This window comes from Crocuta crocuta, unplaced genomic scaffold (genome assembly GCF_008692635.1).
Source record: "Crocuta crocuta isolate KB4526 unplaced genomic scaffold, BGI_CrCroc_1.0 scaffold10, whole genome shotgun sequence".
Classification (NCBI taxonomy): Eukaryota; Metazoa; Chordata; class Mammalia; order Carnivora; family Hyaenidae; genus Crocuta; species Crocuta crocuta.
The window spans coordinates 4,721,100-4,744,294 of record NW_027527551.1 but is presented as its reverse complement, the minus strand read 5'-3'; the positions used below and the strand labels follow the sequence as shown (position 1 = coordinate 4,744,294).

General features: G+C 40.9%; 1 protein-coding gene across 1 annotated transcript in view; it reads left to right on the top strand.

Moving 5' to 3' along the window:
* Positions 1-23,195, top strand: part of ARMH4 (armadillo like helical domain containing 4) — a 103,773-nt gene that overhangs the window by 74,899 nt on the left and 5,679 nt on the right. Inside the window, exon 5 of the mRNA XM_077769395.1 lies at positions 20,469-20,500. Coding sequence (XP_077625521.1) covers positions 20,469-20,500 — 32 coding nt within the window. The remainder of the gene's footprint in view (positions 1-20,468; positions 20,501-23,195) is intronic.

The window sequence follows — 23,195 nt, the reverse complement described above, 5'->3', positions numbered from 1 at the left end:
CTGGAGCTGTGGTCACAAGGGAGTCTACCAGGCTCTTCAGAAATACCAGGGAACTCACACATAATGCAGCATCTAGGGTTTTATATTCTGCACACACTGAAGTCTGTTGCCTTTGGAAAAATGAACCAGAGTATAAATTTTTTCCTATGCATTAATAACTGCTGACTCTGGTCAAAGTCCATGGACTGCAGCTGATCATTAATTCCCCATAAACGCCCTACGCAGAGAGAGTTATTGCTTCAGAGGGTTTTCAGTAGCATATTTTTTGGTGAGTGATGTGGCATGAATTGGTATTTATAGGGTACTTTTGAGATGATTAGTGTCCAAAGCGTTAGTTGAGTCATTTCCAGTAGTCCATTTGGAACCCTATCCATAGGCAACAACTGAAGAGACATGTTGAATCTACAACCCTAGACCTGGGGAATGCATACTTAACGTAAAAGCCTGGCCATAAATGTTGACTTTAAAATTCGAGCTCACGCTGTGATGAGATCTAGGGTCCCTGCCAGGGCTCTTCCGAAATCTTGCCCTGCTGTCTAGGGTCTGGCAAAGGGTTTGGCAGAGTGGCCTGGCTTCTGGCATTCAGCAGGTCCACCTCGAGCATGACCTCCCAGATTTATATGTACCCTGGGAAACATGAAACACCAGTAAGGCCATTAAAGTATTTTATGGGGCTTTCTTCTGTTCCTGAACACTCTCAGCCTCACCCTGTGCTAATGCAGCTGTCTTCTGAGAATGGTTTGTATCTCACAGACCCTTCTGTTTGTGTCGCTAGGATGGTTTATGAGCCCAGAGCACACTGTGTGCTCTTCCTGCCTCTCTCCCTCACATTACTCAGCATTTAAAGGTTCTTGCTATAGGAATTGGTCCCCTCCTTCATGAGTCTTTACGGGGCTTGTCCCAAAGACTCTCCCCCATTCTCTTTCCACATGGCCCATGATATAGTATTCCTGTGCTTACTTGTCTGACTTAGTCTAATTTAACTTATGAGCAAGGCTGCAGTGAAAAACAATGGTGGAAAAGGATCGAATTTCCTATCGTTCATTCTGGGACAGTTATTAGTACCGTCTCGCTTTGCTGAAGAAGAATAAAGAAGATTTGAGCAGGAGAAAGGATCATAACCTATGGCACTCTGAAGCCCCATGCGTTTGAGTCTGTGGGTGTACCATGGTTGTGGCATATTGGTGTTCCTTCAGCAAACCCTCATTTCTCCAGCGAGCTCTTCTGTTTGGTTCACACTTGAGAGTAAAAGCATCACATAGGTGGTAGTGCATGAGTGACAGCAGGGTTTTCATACATTTGCTGCAGACTGTTAGAGCTGTTTCCTTAGAGATCATCTGGTTCAGGTAACACATTTTACCCCAGAGGACACTTAGGCCCGCAGAAGCTAAATAGCTTGGCCAGAGTTATAACCTGTGAAAATCTCAGATCTCTGTCAGTCCAGTGTCTCTGGTCATCACATCTAACTGTCATGCTTATTTCTTTAACTTGGTCCCTGTCCATCAATACACCCACATACACACGCATGGACACATGCTCACATACACTTATACACACACACACACACACACACACACATACACACACACACGAGGTATAGCCTTTTGGAAAAGAGCACTAGCTTTGGAATCACTCATACTTAGGTTTGAATTCTACTCAACAATAACTGTTTATAGATTTAGTTAATTCATCCTTCTAAGCCTCATTGTTTTTCTCCTGTGAAAATCAAAGAGAGTCAGATTTCGAAGCTCATAGGGTTGTTGTGAGGATTAATTAATTTAATGTGTATGTAAGTTGTTTAACAAATTGGCACCTGGTAAGTGCCCAATAACATGTCCATCTGTTTGCACAATATAATCTTTAGCTCTGGCTCCATCCATGTATACCAGGAACTGAGTCAAGGAAATAACGCAAAGTGATACTTCTTATTAAAGTAGGAAAGCATCAGGCTTCTTATTATAGCTCTTCTACAACTTCATTTAACCTCATTTTAGTTACATTTTATTGGTTATATCCTAAGATTGGCTAGGGGGAGGCTGGGTCATTATAACAAAGAGACCCAAAAATAGTTCAGTGGTTTAACAAAGACGTTTTTTTTTCTTTCTCACAGGAAAGTCTGAGGTAAGCATTCCGGGCTGGAGGGTGGCTCTGCTCCATAGGTGATTCAGGCCACAGGCTCCTTCTTAAGTTCCTGCTCTGCATCTGCGAGAATGTGGTTCATCATGGGGTTGCAGTTGTGGGCAATGGGGGAGGAGAGTGTAAAGGAGGCTCATTTGGATCCCAAAGTCACATGTCACTTCCATAGAAATTGCAATGGCAACAGCATAGTCCCAAGCCCATCTCTGATGCAGAAGAATAGAAAACGAGGGCAGCGGGGCAGCATGTGTCCAGCTATGGTTCTGTTGCTATAGAAGAGGGGAAAATGGACTTTGGTGGGCAACTAGCAGACTTTGCCCTAGAGCCCAATTCCAGAAAGCCAGTACTGGAGAGGGGGCCGTGGCATCGTAGAAGGATTTAGGCAGGTGCGTGGTTTCTCACTCTAGTTCTCCCAGGTCAAAGCACCTAACCCCTGGCACCTCTGTTTCCTAGGACCGTTGAGCTCCAAGATTCCCTCTAACCACGTGAAGCCCTCTCTGACCACCCTGCCTCAAGGGTTCTCTTCCTAAAACTTCTCTTTGTTTTTGCATTTTATGGCATACAGCTTTATGTGTTATAACCAAGCCGCTCATAGCACTTTGCAAGTGTCAGAAGATAAAAAGAATCTATACGTTGGTTGATAGGTTGGTTGATAAATGTGAATCATTTGGAGCTCATTGGAAAAAGAAACTATGGACATGAAGGTACTGCAGAATGATTTTCCTTGGGAATGAAGCAGTGCTGAGAGAATAACCTCTGAGGTCTTTTCTGGGCTCAGAGTTTATGATTCTATGACTCAGCAGCTCTTAAGTTGGGAGGAATCCCGTCTTGGTTCCCTCTGGTGACATTCCCTCTAAAAGATTTTTATCATCGAGTTGAACTTGATGAGAATTTCCTTCTCCTCCAGTGGCTTCTGCAAGGTCAATTTAATACATAATAAGCTTTAAAAAGAAAATGCTCTTACCAGGATGAATAAAGCTATATTTTAAAACCCTTTAGCATTCCAGGTAAGGGTCTGAGTTCTCATAGGATATTAAAATTCAGGAACGTATAGTTTGCTGAGCTTTAGAACCACATTTTGTACACTTAGATCCTAAAACAAATCCCTCGGAGATTCACTTTAAAAACAACGTATGAAGCATTTATTCTATAAAAATCTGAGTCTCTGCTTTGAAGTTGGCTTCTATCAACATTGTCACTGGTGGGCAGTGACTGAATGCCAAATAATGAAGGGGTGTTTCCCCAAACTTCATTGAACATTTGCATCATCTGGGGGGTCTGATTAAAATGCAGATTCTGCTTCAATAGTTGTGTGAACCCACCTGAGATTGTGCCTTTCTACCAAGCTCCCAGGTGATGCCCTGATGCTGCTGATCCATGGACCAAGCTTTGAGCAAGGAAATAAGGAATACTACCTGGTAACATGCTGTGTTAAAGATGCTTTGTTACTAGTTAATTAAATATGAGGTAATTATGTTGCCTTATATTAAAGTTATTTGCATATATGATCCCTTTAAAACTAGAAGATTTTGAAACCCAGAAAAGAGCCCTGTTTATTTCACCTCACTTTCTCCTATGGCTTAGCACGCTTTCATGTACTTCATAAGCCTTTACAACTATTTGTTTAATGAATGATTGAAAAATGTAACCGAATGCTTATTTCTGTTCAGGGTAGCAAGAAAGGGATGCATACATCTGTTTCACCTGGGACATATTTTGTTGCTTTCTCTATCAGAATTAATAAATCAGAGGAAACATGGCCCCATAGAGGATCAAATTGGAAATGTTTTTTCTTAGCGCTTTAGTTCCTCTCTGCAGTGAAGATCCCTGATACATGCATTAGCAAGCACGTGGCATTTGCCTTGCCAGTTAGAAAATCAAGGCACAGAAGTTGAGGCCATTTGGAAAGTGCTCCACTTGAAGCCAACAAGTTAAAGGTGAATGTCATGTTGTGGGGCCTGAGATGTGCACTGTAGACAAATTACTGAGAAATCCGGATTTGAGTCAGTTGTTTTTATTCTCTCTGTGAGAACCTAGGTGGATACAAAAGTCTTTATCAAAAATTCTTCTAGGTAGACTCATTCACTCTCAGAACCATAGGAACATTGCATCATAAGAGGATCAAACTCAGATTCAGGGTCAGGATTCAATAGTTGAGACTTAAAAAAGCAAATGTCTTTCCCATGCTGAGCTCTAGTGGAGGTGCCTAAGCTGTTAGTAGGGCAAGCTTGCTATGTGGCACTTCATGTCACAGAGCCATTCATTTTGAAAACCCTCAGGCGAAGGGAGACCCCTTTCTGCCGCCCCAAGTTTCCGCAGGAGTAAAGATACTTGGTAATGAATGACTTCATTCATTATTTCTGACAGCCATCTTTGCTGTCCAAGAGGACTTAACCACTTGTCATATTAATTCTCACTAGGTCTTCTCTGTGAGATTGTAAGCTCCTTGAAGGCAGGAACTGGGTCCTGATCATCTCTGTACCCGCCGTCCAGCAATCACTTGGTCACAGAAGAAGGTCAATAGATTGTTGAAATGAAGCAACACAGAGAATTTATGTAGGCTTATTGGGTTCAAAACATTTGGTTCTTCTGGGCCTACATCTTTCTTTCTACTTTGTAACCTAAAATAGACACTACTTGTGGGGCGGAAACCATCAAATATAAAACATTGCTGACACAGATGGAGAGAGAGGCTCTTTGAAAAAAACGGGGAATGTAAGTATCTGTGATTATGACATTTTTTTTAATAGCTCAGAAGCAAGTATATCTTGCAGCCGGGAAAGATCGTCTATTCTCTATGGTACGGTCTTTGATTTGCGTTTTTCTCCCCCCTCTCATCACTGGGGTTTAATGCTATTTTGATCTTAAGTCCAGTGGGTTGATTTTCTTACTTATGAAGTCAAAGGTTTAATTATGGGCACCAAACATTTCCAAGTTGAATCTGAATGGCTTTTCCTCTGCTCCCCCTTCTCCAGCTTTCAAACATCATTTGTCTCCTGCCTCTTTCTCCTCTTGCTGATGTGCTCAGATTCTTTTTATTTTCTTTTAGTTATTCTCATTTCCAACATTTTCTCCTGATCTGTTGGTGTTGTTCCCTTCAGAAAAATTGCCCTTTAAATTAGAAAAAGTGCCAGGATCTCTCCAGAAGCAGACAGACATAAAGTGCTGACTGCTGTGGTGAACATTCAGATACTTTGAAGGGCAGAAGAAAGCCATATTGGTCAGTATACAGGGGTATCTTTTATCATTACAACACAAACCCAGTTTTAGGAGGACTCCTATTCATTATGTACAAATAAGGTTTTCGAAAAGCAGACCATTCATTGGAGTACAGCAATCTAATCTTTTTGCTTCACCTGCGGTCGCGTCTATAGCAACTTGATATAGCGTGAAGTCTTTATATGTTTAGAATGTGAGAAGCATTAGGTAGCAAAATTCACTTAATGACCTGGAAGATGACAAGATAAAAGATGCAGTTGTCTTTGAGGAAGAAGCCTTGGGTTTTTCCTATGGTGAGCTTTTGTGACTTGAATTCTCCGGAGAGCTAAGTGTCACTTTTATCTCTCTTATGAGGGGTCCTCTTAGGCAGCATATGTAAGTTTATACTGAGCTGACTGGGGTTCCTTTTTGCAGGATTCTATTGGAGATAAGAAGGCAACTGAAACAGCTTCCTCCCTGTCACCCCCAAGGCTGCAGATGTTTTCCTCTTCTGCTTAGAGAATATTTCTAAGTTCTGCCTCACTCTGCTTCAGACCTGCTTACTCATCCGGTTTCCTTGGTTTCTGTCCTGTTGGGATCCACCCAGATTTTTCTACTCTATCTCGCTTTTCTGGATGGACACCTATGTAGGTGGTTTGCCTGGCTTTTTGGCTTGGTGAGTCCCTGACGCCCCTTTTTCCTGTTCCCATGCAATGCAACTTCCCACCCCTCATTCAAGCTCCTAATTACTGCACCTCTTGCCAACCTGGACCCAATCACTCAGATCACTACTCACTTGTTGGGAGTAGAGAGAAATCAGACTCTACCACAAATCATGGAATGCCAATATGTCACTTCTTCAGTTAGTGGTGAAGAACACAGGCTCTGGATTCAGACTTTCTGGGTTCAAATCCTGGGTCTGCCCCTTAGAAGCTGGGTGATCTTGGGCAAATTGCTTACCATCTCTTGCCCAGCTCTATCACGTGCATAGTGGAAATAATGGTTGTATCTACCATACATGGTTCATATGAAGAGCAAACAAGTTAGTCTGTGTAACGGGCTTAGAACAGTGTGTCTGCTATATAGTAAGCACAGTATAGTGTTAATTATTACCAAGAATTTAAAGTCAATGTTCACTGAATTCTGACCCTGCCAGCAAGAAGGCAAATGGATTAGGTTGATATTTATCAAAGGTAAGTCCACAAGTTTACTATTGGAAATTTTATGTCTTGTGATCACATTTGGATGATAATGTAAACACCTCAGGATAAGCCTACTTTAGATTGTTTAGATGACTCCTTATAGCTGAGTATGCATATGATTAGAAAGCCTGCATTTACATTGTGCTTATGATCACATTCTCCTGAGGTGAAGGCCATGACATTGAGGCTGGCTGCAGGAAGGCAGACCTGGTCATGGTTCTTGGAGAGAAAAGTGGAGGGGAATAGAGTCTCCTGCAACACGTGTGGCCTGAGCAACGCAGCCCTGTCTGGGACTGCTTCTGTGGCGATCAGTGACTGTTGATGTCATTTTGGATTTTATTGGGCTTCTATTTAATTTATGAACTTGTTTTAGTTTTTATAGTCGTGCAAAAGAGCTACCAGGATTAGGAGTTTATGTCTAGACTTTGGTTTTTACTTAAGTAACATTATAATAAAAACAATTTGTTAGCACCTGAGGATCATAAGCATTTTTATCTTGTGAAAAGGGTCTGCCCACATATTCTCCAAATTTGAGAAAGACTAGACAGTCTGTGCTTTCCAGATGCCAGTTCACAAACTGTGCTTGCCAGGTTACAAAAAACTGGGGAGAGGTGTGTGGGGAACTTTAGAAATACAGGCTTCTGGGGGTACCTGGGTGGCCCAGTCGGTTAAGCGTCCGAGTTCGGCTCAGGTCATGATTTCACCGTTCATGAGTTCAAGCCCCACATCCGTGAGTGGGGGAGGGGGCACAGAGAGAGGAAAAGAGAGAATCCCAAGCAGGCTTTTCGATGTCAATGTGAAACCCTACACAAGGCTCCATCTGTGCTGTCAGCACAGAGCCTGCTTCAGATCGTCTGTCCCTCCTCTCTCTGCCCCTTCCCTGCTTGCTCTCTCTCTCTCTCTCTCTGTCAAAAATAAATAAACAAAAAAAAAGAAATATAGGCTCTTGGGCTGTGTCCTAGAGCTGCTGAGCTGGGCCTGTGAATCTGTATTTTTTGCTGAGTTGTCAGGTGATTCCACTGAGCAACAAGTTTGGACCTTTTTGGAGCTGATGACCTCTCAATGTTCCTCATAGTCCTAGGATCTTAGAATTCAGGGTCTTTGTCTTCAAAATTGAGTTAATCACACTTGTCCCTGTCTTGCTGCACAAGGGAGTAGTGAGAATTAATGAGGCAATTTTCCTAAGTGTTCTTGGAAGAAAAGAACCATTAACGTGTAATATATTGAGGCCAGAATTGAGCTGGATCATCTCAGCATGCAAATTGTTCCACAGGAACAAAAAGGTGACTCAGGGCCTTAGCATCAGCAGGCCAAGTTTTGCTACCTGGGATCCAGTTTCTGAGAGTGTTGGAGCATCTCCAGCGTGGAACCAAATCCCGTGAAACCTGGTATGTTAATACGAGACGTAGTCATCAGTAGCATGGTGGTAGGAAGCTGGACAGGAAAGTGTGTGGCAAGAAGTCCTAAGCTTATTGTATCAGTTTCCTGGGCTGTCATGACAAAGTTCCGCTAACACGGTGGCTAAACACAAGAGAGATGGACCCTTTCACGTTTCTAGGGGCTAGGAATGGAAATCAAGGTGTTGGCAAAGTTGGTTTCTTCTTGAGGCTCTGAGGGAGTGTGTTCCATGCTCCTCTCCTAATTTCAGGCATTGCGAGGAGTCCTTGGTGTTCCTTGACCTATAGATGCATCATTCCTATCTCTGCCTGTCATCATGTGGCCATTTTCTTCTTCCTGCGTGTCTGGTTTTCACCTGGCACTCTCCTCTCAGTGTGCCTCTCTGCTTACGGGGACACAAGTCGTATGGATTCAGGGCCCATGCTACTCCAGTAGGACCTCATTTTAATTTAACTAATTACATCTGAAAGCTCCCTATTTCCAATTAAGTCACATTCTGAGGTACTGGTGGCTAAGACATCAGCATATCTGACATATAATTTTGGGGGGGACACAATTCACCCCATACCTCCATGTTTCTATTTACATAAGGAAGCACAGGATATTTTACATTTTAGAGTGAATTCTTTTCCCAAAAGTGTTCTTTTTAAATAGTTTATCTCTTAATAATTTTTTTAATGTTTATTTATTTTGGAGGGGGGAGACCTTCTGAGTGGGGGAGGGGGCAGAGAGAGAGGAAGAGGGAGAATCCCAAGCAGGCTCCTCGATGTCAGCATGAAACCCTACACAGGGCTCAATCTCATGAACTGGGAGATCATGACCTAAGCTGAGATCAAGGGTTGGATGCTTATCCGACAGAGCCCCTCAGGCGCCCCCACAAAAGTGAAACTCAGAGGGCATTACCCCTTAGAAACCATGCTATAGGTCATGGTGAGGTCCCTCGGGCAGCCCATCACAACTGATTTAGCTCACAATGTACCAGAAGTAGGATTTCTTCTGAGAGTCCTGTGGAATCTGACCAACACACCAGAAGAGGTCCCAGTCAGAAAATGTGTTCCAACTTTCAACTTGAGATGCCAGGAGCACATCTCTCTCCATCAGCTCATAGAAGCTTCATACTTGTTTACTTCTCTCATCATCTTGATTCTCCTCTGCTCATTTACATTTCCCTTTTTGTGGTGTGTTCCTGTTCCCTATTCATTTTAATATTGGTTCTAATATTACCTTTTATGTTATTATGCCTGAAATCCCTTGTGGAAGGGGTGGAGAGTGGGGAAGAGAAATGCTCTGTGCTGTAAACGGTCTTTTTCTTTCTTCCCCATTAAGATTTATTTGCCACAATCCTGTTTCTCTAGTGCCTTCTCTTCAGTTCTAAGTTACAGCTGGCCACCCAGGGTATTAGCTTCCCTGTTGTGCACAAGGAGCTCCTGTGTGCTTCCTTCATATCCCATAGGACTTTGTCAGAGGGGCTCTCAGGAATGACACTGGGGTATTCTAATGGGTTGACATTGTATAATCTTCAAATCGTCTTATTGAAATCAAGTCTTCGTGTTGGCTGTAGCTCTCAGTTCTCTTGTTCCTGTTCCAGGTTCCTTAATGAGCCACTGTCATCTGTTCAGGGAGGCTAGTCCTTGGCCTTAAACCCTATGTGAGCCTTCCTTTGGATGACAGAGAGTTTATGGGAAAGATTTTTTAAAAAAATTCACTGAAAGCCCATTCTATGCAATCAGGTGTTAGATATTGGTAAAGTGTTGTAAATGTAGAACGTGCAGATATTTTCAGAATAATCAGGTCTGAATAAACTCAGTTGAATACGTTTTTCTTTTTTCCTTGATTAAAAAGTATTGCATGGGGCGCCTAGGTGGCTCAGTCAGTTAAGTGTCCAACTTTTGATCTTGGTTTGGATCATGATCTCACGGCTCATGATTTCAAGCCCTGCGTTGGGCTCTGTACTGATAGTGTGGAGCCTGCTTGAGATTCTGTCTCTTTCCTTCTCTCTGCCCCTCCCCACCGTCTCTCCTTCTCTCTCAAAATAAATAAATAAAAACAACAAAAAAGGGATTGCATTCGTTCAGGTCTCGGAAGCAGAATCAAGATGAGGTTGTGTGTGCAGGAGATTTATCATGAATACACCTGGGAAGGATGAAGGGAAGGGCAAAAGTGTAGGCTGGGAGAGTTTCAGATGAACTTTAAGGTGCAGGTCTGACTTCTGTGAGCGGACAGGTGGAAGGAAGGGGGACTGGAGAGGAAAGGACAGATAAGAAGGGACAGATGCGGAGAGGGCAGTTCTGAGAATGTCTCGACCAGGCCGATAGTGAGTTCTTGAAGCAAAGTTGCCTCTGTCCCACAGGAATGCACCTGCACTGGTACACCTGTCATGTGCAACCAACATGTGGGAGCCACGCAGGGGAAATGTGGACGCTGCACAAATGTGGTTGTGGATCCAGGTGTGGGGATGGGGGGAAGTAGCTTATACTCTCCCACAGTGGGAGAGCCAAGCAGTGCAATTATATGGGTTTCGCAGAGATCTCTTGACAGTTCCATGAAGTTGGATGGTAAAAATGACACTCTTATTTTCACTGACTTCTGACTGAATTTTAGTGTTTTAATTATGAGTGGAGCCAGGAGCCATACTAGTAGCAGTGTGTCTTTCTCATTAATAAATATTACAGATATTTTTATATCAACATTATAATTGTCACAGATAATCTCAATATGTTATTTATGCTCATCATTACTTTGAAATTATGGTAATTAGACCTGCCGTTAGATCTCTTTATTTAATGACAGTAAAAAGGTGTATTTACTATTGTATCACTAATTTAAAACATAATTTGATAGTGGGATTTAAATATAATTGTTTCTTTAGAGTTCTCTATATCTTCTTTTATGCCTTTATAAACATTATTCCAAGAAGGGGTCCATAGTCTTCATTTGACAGACAGAGGGGCCCACTGCTCAAAAATTGTTAAGAACCCCTCCTGCAGAGAGTACTCGGTAGGATCTTATTAATTATATCAGCCCAGTTATCTTTTATCTGGCTCCAAATGTATGAGAACAATAGCCTCAGTCCTCATGAGAATATATTATTGTAGAAGATGATGCATTAATTCAACAAAGAATGTCTCCTGTGTGCCAGGTATTGTGTGGTGTTAGAGCCACAACAACAAGCAAAACAGACAACCCCTATCTCAGAGAGTTTAATCAACTAACAGGAAAGGCAGTCATCAAACAAGAACACTTATGATTGTATTACCATGTTAATGATACAGAACAGGATGCTCTGGGTTCTCCAGGAAAGGGACCTAGCATAGGGGCCAGAGCAGACCTCTTTGAAAAGCATTCTTTCAGCTAAGCCTGAAGAACGAGTAGAGATGTGCTGGAAGAAGAGGGGTAGAGACTGAAGCTAGAGCAAGTGTGAAGATTTGGAGGTGTGGCACACTTAACTTGTAAGAACTGAAATCCTACACACCTTGTAAGCCATGTGAAGTTTAGACTTTTCCCCAAAGGCAGTAGGAAGCTTTGAAGGGGTTTTAAGCAGAGAGTGAAGTGATCAGATTGCCTTTCAAAAATACTGCTTGGAAGAAACCGGTGAGGGCTCTCACGGTACTAAGGTGAAAATGAAGGCACCTCCTATGAAGTATGTGGTGGGAGAAAGCAGAATGAAGGAAGACTATTCCGGTTATTTTTATTTGACTTCTTTTTGGCCCAATGGAAATGGCAGGGTCTTGAATTTCAATTTGTCAGTCTATCATAAACCACATTAAAATCTTGAAAGCGTTTTTCTTTGAGTTAAGATGTTCAGAGTAGCTGCAGTTCTCTCTGAAGTCTATTGCAGATGCCTCTGTGTGAACTTGAAACCTCACACAATTCTTGGAAAAATATTTCTCAATAATGGAGAGCCACAGAGAAAGTGGATGTTGTTTGGTTAAGTTCTTAGTGTACATTTGTTACTTGCTGTAGCACCGATGGCCTTTAGACTTCTACATTAAGAGGAAAGTAAATTTATCATTAATAATGTAGGTGGTTATATTGCCAATTAAATGAAAGATCTCTGGCTGCTTCTTAAGAAACTCATAATGGGCTCACGGTTTGTTTGTTACTAGGTAAAAACAAGTCCATTTTGGTTGATGGCTAATTCAGGACTATGCACAGTTAGGCAACTCATAAAAGTGTTTGGCTGGAAATGAGTCTCTAGGATAATCAGATTTTATTTCTAGTGTCTAATCGATGCCCAGAGCTTTGGGGTTTAATTATGTCTGCTGAAAAAATACAATTCAGTTTCTCTTCCTCCCTTTTAAACATAACTGCAACCTTTATTTTAATTCATAAATATGCAAGGTGTTGTGGATATTTTCTGACACTGTACCTGGTATTATTTAGATACTTAATAAACATTGGATTCTTCTGCTAATGGAATGAATACATATCAAGTAAGAAACCTAGGTAAGAGTTTCTTCTGTTTATGGTCTGGCAGTTTTTGAACATTTTATGGTTACTCCAGAGAAATAAATAATTTAAGTGGGAAACTATTTTAATAAGAGGGGACTCCTGTTTTGTAGTCATCTAGGCAGTCTGTCTTGAATGTAATGTTGGGTGTTTGTTCTAGTGGGGAGTGCAGTAGGCAGATATTATATGGGACCAGTGGTAGAATGAGCTGAGTATGTGTGATGGAATATGAATTACACTCTTTCCCTACCCAGCTTCCAGGAGGGCCCAAATAGCTTCTTTACCTCATCTTAGAACACCGACTAGTGTGCCTGTCTTTTTTCACTTCACATTATGTTTTCAAGGTTCACCCATGTTGTAGCATGTATCAGCATTTCAGTCCTTTTTATGGATGAGTAATACTCCAGTGTATGGATATACCACATTTTGTTTATCCACTCATCAATTGATGGACACTTGGATTGTTTCCACCTTTTGGCTATTATGAATAGGCCTGTCATGAACATTCATGGACAAATATTTGTTGGAGGACTAAGTCTTTTGGGCATATACCTAAGAGTGGAATTGCAGAATCATATGATAATTCTATGTTTAAGTTTTTGAGGAACTGCCAAATTGTTTTCCACAGTGGCTGCAAATTTTATCTTTCCACCAGCAATGGACAAGTGTTCTAATTCCTCCACCTTCTCACCAATACTTGTTATTATCCATTTTTTTTTCATTATGGCCTTCCTAATGGGTATTGAAGTGGTGTCTCCCTGTGGTTTTGATTTCCATGTCCCTATTGGCTAATATTCAGCATCTTTTCATGTGCTTGTTGGCTGTCTGTATACATGCTATGATATGGATGAACCTCGAAAAGATTATGCCAAGTAAAAGAAACCGCATATAAAAGGTCATATATTATATGATTCCGTTTCTATGAGATATCCAGAATAGATAAATCCATAGACACAGAAGGCAGATTAGTGGTTGCCAGGGGTTAGCAGGAGGGGAGAATGGAAAGTGGCTGTTTAATGGGCATGGGACTTCCTTTTGGGGTGATAAGAACATTTTGGAACAAGATAGAGGTGATGGTTATAAAACACTGTGAGCGTGCTGAGTGCCACCGAAGTGTAGGCTTTAAAATTGTCAATTTTAGGTTACGTGGATTTTACCTCGATAAATAAAAAACCAAAAACACCTGTTTAGACGTTGAGTCTGCCTGTCCAGTTCCAGCAGCATGAGACAGAGAAATTCTGCATAAATTAAAACAAAAATGTTAAATATGCACCTGAGCTTGAAAGGCAAGCCATTGTTGCCACTGGCAGTAACTTGAATCCTGAGCAGTTGCCTCCTGAGCTATGCTGTGGTACCAAGGGGAAGCGTGGGCCACATATGGAAGCTGAGATGAGGGGTAAATTTTAACACCAACATGGGGCCAATTGACCAGCCTCGGGCTGGTGTAGGGCAGGCAGCAGGAGCTGAAACCTTTGCATAAGGAGGCGTTCTGGAAAAATTACCTCTTTGGTGAAAGGGGGTCTAGAAAAATACCCCCACATAAGCCAGGGAACAGCAAGAGAATCTCTTTCTTCCCGGGACTCTGAGTTGGGGGAGAAAAATGACATTGAAGCCCAAGGGCTGCCTTCATCCTGCAAGAACCTATAACTGAGAAATTAACGTACAGCCAGGTGGTGGGTTCCAGGTGGGTGAGGCCCCTGGTATTCTCAGCACAAGCAAACAAGAAACTACTCATCTGTAATGACACTTCTGCAGTGCAAGGTGGACAAGATACCTAGGGAAAAACAACCCCCAGTGACAAGTGACAATTTGCACAAGGAAAGAGTCCAGCATGAGAGAAAGGAAATAAGCATAATGGACAGGGGGATTAGAATCTGAAGAACCTGGCAAAATAGAGGTATGTCTAAGATGATTAATGAATGAAGAGTTTGAGATTGGCTCTACTGCCTTAATAAAAAGTTTCCCCATATAGTTGAACAGCTGCTCCCAGACAGCATGTGCAAAGTTTGCTCGTGAGATTTAGAAGGAGCAAAGGTGTGGACTGAGTTTGCTCACCGGCTGTGTCTGTTCTATAGTGGTTTGGAGAGACCTTTAGGGTTTTTTTCTGAAGGATCAAGAGCTCAGAGAAACTTTCTTTCCAAGTAATCCATTTAGATGGAAGAAAAGCTCTGTCTTTGAGTGTATTAACTGTGGTGCTCAGGTGCTCTTAACCAAAGATTTGCCTTCATTTCTCTCGAGAGTGCAGCTTGGTATTTGCCCATTATTATGAGGAGTAACACGTTATGAACTGGTAAGTGGAACTTTTGGGAACAAACCTTGAAGCTGCCTTGAAAACCACTTTAGTACTCATTCAGCTCCCCGTGTCTAGTCGACTTCGTCTGTTGGCTGAGCCATGGCACTAGGAAAGTAGGAGCTCCTTGCTGAGCAAGCAGAATCATGCCGGCAAGTTTAGATAAGGCTCATTGGTAAAAATGAGACTTCAGGGTTACCTGGTCTCTGGCAAGTCTTCTCTTTGCCTCACTCTATAATCAAACCATAGCTTTTTATCAGTGGAAGCCCAAAATATACATGTAAAGGAAAAGGGTGCGTGGGGACCTTTTCATGAAGCTGAAGTGGGCTATCACTTTCCATGAACTTGAGAATAAGGGACTACAAGTAGGGCTGATGGACATTATGGCAACGAACGCCTCACATCTATCTTGAGATGGGAAATTTTGGATTCAGTGGATCTGGCACACAACACACACACAAACTTGACTTTGCCCTGGAAGCCTGATGAGATTGCACTTCAGAAACAGTAAACTTTCTATTAAAAATTAACTATGGGGGTGCCCAGGTGGCTCAGTCGGCTGAGTGTCCAACTCTTGATTTTGGCTCAGGTCACGATCTCACGGTCGTGACATCAAGCCCTGGGTTGGGCTCTGTGTTAGGCATGGATTCTGCTTCAGATTCTCTGCCTCTCCCTCTCCCTCTGCCCCTCCCATCCTCTTAAAAAACATGAAGTATGAAGACCAAACTATTTCCTTTTTCACCAGTGGATTGAAAATTGAATAGTACAAATGTGAAGAGAGAAGTATAAGAGTGAGTTGGGAGAATTTCAGGTGCCCTGAGCATGAACTTGATGCCGTGGAATGGTAGAACCATAGATCAGAAGCCTCCACGCTCAAAAGAAGTTTCAAGGGAAACTTTATGCAAAGCCCAGTGATTTTTTATTTTTTTGTTCCCTCTCAACCAGGTGTAGAGGAAGACCATGACAAGTTGTTTCCTCCCTCATGAGCAGTAGTATATCATGCTCCTCTCTTTGGGGAAAAAAAGAAGCACACGTTGGAGGAGTGCTTTCTTCATTTTTGCGTCATGGATTTCCATATGGATGAAGTTCATAACAGCCTTCTCCTCGCTAGAGTTGGTAGCCATGCAGTTTATAGTTTATCTGTACAGTTAGCATTTCTAAGTGATCCCGACAAGATATGCAGATGATTACAAGATATTCTCTTTGCAGCCTCCCAGAAGGTATCTAGTATTGTTCCTCAGCTTGCAGTTAACTAAAGACATTCTTAATGTTACGTGAAAGTAGAGATTAGGCTATTTGGGCTCTTTGTACCCTTCTCTCCAAATCTCAGTGCAGAGTCTTCAAAATTAATTGCTTCTTAGATGCACGATTGCTGCTCACTTAGTCCTATGCAAAGAAGTACGTCATTCTATTCATTGGGATCTTGCTGTTCTGTAATTACGTGAAGAGCAAATGATTATGGATAGAGTTTCTCTGTGATTGTTAAAACAGGTAAATTTAGCATCATTAGAGAATAATGTGTAGCTGTAGAATTCTAAAAATTCTAAGATTTTTAGAGAAACATGCAGACAGTATTTAAAACAGTAAGTTTTATTTTATTATTCGTAAAGGTATTATGTAAGTTGGAAAAAAGCTCTGCTGTTCTCAGGCTGCAAGAGCCACTTACGGTGAAATAATAAGGAAGAAAAAGAGCTGGTCTCCATTTATTTCTTGACACTGTAGAAACCCTGTAATTGAAATTTAGTTACGTATGCTTTGAACAAAGGACAGTATTCTGACATTGCATTTTTTATTTAGGTGAAACATACATTTTTCTTTTCACTGACTGACATAAAATAAAATTTCCCACATTATTGAAAGATGTAAATAATCTTGAAAATTTCATTATTAAAGAGACTGTATACCCCTTTCAAAATCAAATGTGAACTAAGTGGAGCTAGCTATGAAGTGCATCTTACACAATGTTCTATGGAATGGGTATGTCTTATAAATCCAGGTAGCCTGAGCCCTTCAATTAGAATTAGTTTAGATTAGGGGTGCCTGGATGGCTCAGTTGGTTAAGCGTCCGACTTCGACTCAGGTGATGATCTCACGGTTCATGGGTTCGAGACCCGCGTCGAGCTCTGTGCTGACAGCTGGCTCAGAGCCTGGAGGCTGTTTCAGATTCTGTGTCTCCCTCTCTCTCTGACCCTCGCTGCTCATGCTCTCTCTCTCTCTCTCTCAGAAATAAATAGAAAACATTAAAAAAATTTAAAAAAATTAGTTTAGATCAGTGGAGATGGTGTCTGCCTTGAACTTGGTGAGCTTGCCTTTCTTTCTTTTCTGTTTTTTTTTTTTGAGTTAGACTTGCCTTTTACTTTTATTTAATGAATTAACTTAACCTTGTGGAACCTTTCTTGTGCCTTACCTCTGTTCATTCTAAGAGATTGTTTTAATGTACAAAATAAAGTTGGTGTGGTGGAGGGGAAGTTACCTATGTGGTGGCAGAACTAGACTGGTGTCTTAGTTTGAATTCTCCATAAAGGCAGACCCTGAGTCTGGATTGGTGTGCAAGGAGTTTATGTGGGAAGTGATTCCAGGAAGCATAGTGAGGGAGTAAGGAAATGAGACAGGGTGGCTGGGGAGCCAGCAAAGGGGGCATGTGTGAGGAGATCATCACTGTGGCTCCCTACTCTTGGGGAATCCTTGAGAAGCTGTGCAGAACACATCTTAGGGGTAAGGAAATCTAGGGAATTTACTTGATGTGGGAGACAGAATAATGCTCCTTCCCAAGATGTCCACATCCTGAGACCCAGAACCTGTAAATATGTTACCTTATAAAGGGTACTTTGCAGATGTGATAGAATTAAAGACTAGACATGGGAAGATGATCACAAGAGTCTTTATAAGAGAGAAGTAGGAGGGTCAGAGTCAGAGAAGAAAATATGACAAAGGAAGCAGAGTTTAGAGAGAGTGAGAGTTGAAGTGTTGTGCTATTGGCGTTGAAGATTGCGGAATGGGTCATACCCTTTCCCAAAGCAACTTGCTGGCATACTGAATAGGCATATTCATTTTTGAGAGACAAAGAAGACAGAGCATGAACAGGGGAGGGGCAGAGAGAGAGGGAGACACAGAATCCGAAGCAGGCTCCAGGCTCTGAGCTGTCAGCACAGAGCCTGATGCCAGGCTAGGACCCATGAGCAGTGAGATCATGACCTGAGCTGAAGTCAGATGCTTAACCAACTGAGCGACCCAGGTACCCTTAAATATATCCTTCTTGATAAGCAGTTGGGATACTTTCCAGCCAGTCTATTAAAAACCAAGCATACTTACAATTGATAGGATACATGGAAATGTTATTTTACCTGCAATTTCTTCTTTACTCTCTCCTTCTTCACTTTTTTACAGTAGATAAGCTAGGAAAGGGCACATTGCTCTGCTGGGATGCTATTCACAGGAGAATGCTGGTGGGCAGGACGGAGAGACTGCAGTGTTTTTTTTTTTTTCTCTTCTCTTTAACTGAGGTATAGTTGACACACAATATTACATAATGTTTCAGGTGTACAACACAGTGATTTAAGAAGTCTATATCTCATTCTTTTTTTTTTTTTTTTTTAGAGAGAGCGCAAGCAGGGGAGAGGGGAAGAGGGAGAGGGAGAGAGAGAATCTTAAGCAGGCTCCATGCTCAGTGCAGAGCCCAACGCTGGGCTTGGTCCCATGACCCTGGGATCATGACCTAAGCTAAAATCGAGAGTTGGCCGCTCAGTGGACTGAGCCACCCAGGTGCCCCTAAAAAAAAAATTCAAGAAAGAAAACAAACCAGAATCGGTGGGATTAGAATGAATGTGTACTTGTGGGCTGAGGGGTTGTCCCAGTGAAAGGGCCCCAACCTCTTGTGCTCTTCACTGTCAGCAACCCAGCATTAACCTCCATTTGCAAAGGTCTACAGAGTCTTCTGGGGTTCTGTTAATTTACGAGTAGTAAGAAATTATAAATAACTTAGAAAATTCTAAAAATGCAGAGAATAAAAGAAAATCACTCATAATGCTACAACCCATTGATGAGTTCAGTTAACACTTAGATGTACGTTATCCCAATTATATACATAATATTTTTATCTACACACTTGGGCTTATGTTATATATGCCCTATTTTTTTACTTGTAATATATCAAGTATTTTTCTTGAAATAATTTAAGTTTTTGTGTAATAGGTATAATCTAAGGTTTTGTTTCCCTGTGAGCTTTTCAACCAATCATCTATGGTTGAAAACAATGTTGTTTACATGTTCTTTTCTACTATAAATAGTGTTACAGTAAATAGCATTTAACAAAAATTTTTGTGCATATCAATGATTCATTGTTTAAGATACATTTCTCTTACAACAGGAACTTTGGATTAAGAAGATTAAACCTTTAAAAAACTTTTAAGATAGGTTGCAAGTCCCTTCCCACATCTCCAAAAAGTTGTATCAGTTCAAACCCCTTTTGTCAGTGTGGTGTTTCTCTATTCTTAAAAATAATTCAGCAAGGGCACTTGTGGGGATGAGCACTGGGTGTTATATGGAAACCAACTTGACAATAAACTATTAAAAAAAATTCAGCATTGATTCTTCTGTTTATAAATAATCATCTTTTTTTCTCTTTTTCTGATTTTTTTTCTTGTCTTGCCTTGGCATTCCCTTATCAATTTTCATTCCTTTGGTTGTATGTATGTATGTATGTATGTATGTATGTATTTAAGAGAGCACATGCGAGTAAGGGAGAGGGGCAGAGGGAGTGAGAGAAAGAATCCCAAGGAGGCTCCATGGGAACATGATGCTGGACATCCCACAACCCTCAATCATGACCTGATCTGAAATCAAGAGTCTGTTGCTTAACTGACTGAGCCACTCAGGCAGCTCCCCCCACCCCCCCGGCTTTTTTTAGATTGTTGCTTTTCTTTTTTTATAGTGGTTGTGTTATGATGGAGTGGTACTACTTTCAAGCTATGTATGTTTCAGAAATACTTCCTGTTCTTGTCTTTGGTCAAAATTTCCTTCTTCAACTGTGAATGCAAATGCTTCTCTTTGGAGCCAGTGCTGAGGAGCCCCAGCCTGCCCTTTGCCCCTTCCTACCTTACTTTGCTTGGACATTGATTCAAGTGCAGAATATTCATTGAGCTTAAAAACTGAGAAATATGAGGAATAAAGTAAAGGAGAAAATGTCAGATGAGACATGAATTTAATATTTTATTTTATTTATTTTATTTGGTGGTGTATGGGTCAGGAATGAACTTGATATTTTAAAGGTGATTTCCTGTATCCTACCCCAGACCTCCCTCTAAAGCATTCAATAGTAATAAAATACATTTAACAAACAAAAATATTCTCTGTTCATCTAACGATGATATGAAGGATATGCTTATGCTCTCTGTTGCATTTTTTTTTTAAATTAGAGACAGAGAGAGCACAATCTGGGGAGAGGGGGAGAGGGAGAGACAGAGAATCTTAAGCAGCCTCCATGCTCATCCTGGAGCTTGATTTGGGCCTCAATCCCATGACCCTGGGATCATGACCTGAGCTAAAATCAAGAGTCAGATGCTCAACTGACTGAGCCACCCAGGTGCCCCTCTGTTGCATTTTTAAATAAATGAGAATAAAAACAAGACTATTATCGTCACGTTAATACTGTTGACTCTTTCACAGTATATTATATAATGAAACCAGTGCATCAAATTAATTTAATACCTTGAAATATAAGTTATCAAATTAACTTAATTCAATGAAATATAAGTAAAAAGATGGCTATTTACATTTTATTCTCTTATTTTCCCTAGTGAGAAGCTGGATGGAAAAACTAAAAGACAAGGTAAGAGAAGTATTTTCTTCCTTTGGATTTACCTTAAAGGGCATGGCTTTGTCAAATAAAAGATCTTCAAAGTAACGGAACTTTAATTCATCATTCTGATTCTGGTGACCTACTCGAAGATGCAAGGCCACTTCCACGAGCCCAGCAAGAAGGAAGACCTTCCTTTAATTTCCTTCTTGTATAACTCAAGGCTGTAAAATATCCTTATGTATGAAGGTGGAGTTTCTTTTAGGAATCAGGAATGGAATATCATTGTGTTTAGCATTTCTTGTCCCAGTCAAGGCTCTTGTAAGCCTGATTCTCCTGTATGAGGAAGCAAAACCTTGGATTTTAAAAAAACATTTATTATTATTATTATTATATTTTTGAGAGGGGGAAAGGGAGAGGGAAAGGGAGACTGAGGATCCGAAGCGAGCTCTGCGCTGACAGATGTGAGCCCAATGCAGGGCTCTAACTCACAAACATGAGATCATGACCTGAGCTGAAGTCAGATGCTTAACCAACTGAGCCACCCAGGCATCCCAGAAACACCTTGGATTTTGGAAGACATTGATTCTTCTGACCCAACGGCAAAAACGGATAGACTTGAGTTACAAATAAAAGTTTGGGATGGAAAGGGAATCCTTAAACCATAGTGCAGGGTGGGATGGAAGAAAAACCCCTGGGCCCCTGAGCACTGTCCTTAGATCAGCTCTTCTGTAGTCTCTCACAGCGCCGCTACTCACTAAGTGACACAGAGCTGACGTGCTTGGAATGGCCAACTATAGAAACAGATTTTTCTCTCCAGGGCTAGTTCTGCCGTCTCTGTCTGTCATTGACAATATTAATTTCCATCCAGGTTCCTGTTTTTCATTTTCTTTTGGTTTTCAACACTCTCCAAGTTTACATTTTTGGTTATCTTAAAATTTTAAACTGGAATTACTCATAAAAAATATTGATGGAATCCTGAATTCTTTGCTGTAGCCTGTGTCAGATCTCATTACTACAACCTAGCTCAGACTTAACTGGGGATTTAGTGAATGGAAATCTTTTCAGTTACCAGATATTGGGTTACTTCTAAATCATCAGTCCCAAGATCTACTTCTGTTGATGGTATTCCACATCATTTTTATAATTTGAAGTCAATTCTCAATATTGGGGTGATCAATATTTATTTTGCCACAGCCTAATGTTAAAGAATAAATTACAATTAAAATCATATGATTATATTTTTTAGTTTTTTTAAACATTTTGTTGTGGAGAGACAGAGACAAAGAGTAGGGGAAGGGCAGAGAGAGAGAGGGAGACACAGAATCCAAAGCTGGCTCTGAGCTGTCAGCACAGACCCCGACTTGGGGCTCGAACCCACGAACCGTGAGATCATGACCTGAGCCAAAGTTGGACACTTAACTGACTGAGCCACCCAGGTGCCCCAAAATTGTATGATTATATCAATTCTCCTCATTATGATCTTTGTGCTTCTTAGTAAAGTTTAGCATAGTTGGTTTTTGAGAATGAGGCTATTATGTGTTCGTACATATTAAAAGTGATATTGAAAAATTTTAAGCATATTAAGGTTACTGGAGGCCATTTTCATAGCTCTTACGGGTCCAGTTGTCTAAGGGAGGTAGGATCAGACAGACTGAGTAACATTTACGGGGAAGAAAGCTCAAAAATTAAGAACTGAACATACTTAACATTAGTAGGGCTTCTTGTTATTTTTCAGGAGAAAATATGATGCAATGAAAAGGAAATAGGCTTTGGTAGATTAATTTAGGAATCTATATATCATTGTTTCTGTAGAAAATATCCTTCTGAGTAAAAAAAAAAAAAAGCACAAAGAACCCTTAAGAAAGTCAGTTTTGAAGTCAGATATTGCAAAATTTCTTACCTGTATCTATAGATAGCTTTGCCACAATTTTAAAAAATCTGTGCAGTTTTAAAGAAAGGCTGTATTTTCTATTTCTGTAGACCCTTCTTATTTTGTCTCAAAGGCTTGGCACCTTCTCTCTACTCGTTTTCACCAAGAGAAATAATTTTGTGTGTGACCCTTAGTTTTCTGGATTGAGTTTTTCCAGCCCCCTCTCTATTTTCTTCTGTAGTATTTTTTCGGTATGTTTTCATTTAAAAAAAAAAAAGAAAAAATAGTTGAGATTCTAATTATGTTTGGCTTAGTTGATGCCCTATTTTTTCATATTTTGACCCTCTTTTGGAGGAACTCACTGTAATCTTTCCCATATCCCCCCTTCCTCTGTGAGTGAAATATTATATACTTACCTGCTATGTGCATTCAGATGTGTGCACACACATGTGTGTATATGTATCTTCCTTTATCTTTCCATCTCTTTCTCCCTTACTTCCCTTTTTCACCTATCTAGCTAGCTGGTGTGCTGTCATCTATAAAAGTCTTGTGAGTTATTATCTTCAGAAACTGTTTGGGAGCATAACTGTTGCCTCTGATGAAAGTCACAGAATCTCTTAGACCTGAAAACTAAATACTTACTTGACTGGCTCTTTGGCCGACCAGGACATCTTCTCAGTCTTGCTTTATTTAATTGTACCCAATATTGGTATTTCTGTTAGTTGGTTTGGCTCTAGAAAGAAGAGTGTTCTAAAAAATTCTGAATTATCCCTTTTGCTGTTATTGTTTTGGATTTTTCTATTAGTTAGGATTAAGATCAGCTGTGAGTGACAGAGAGCCCTCCCCCCCGCCCCA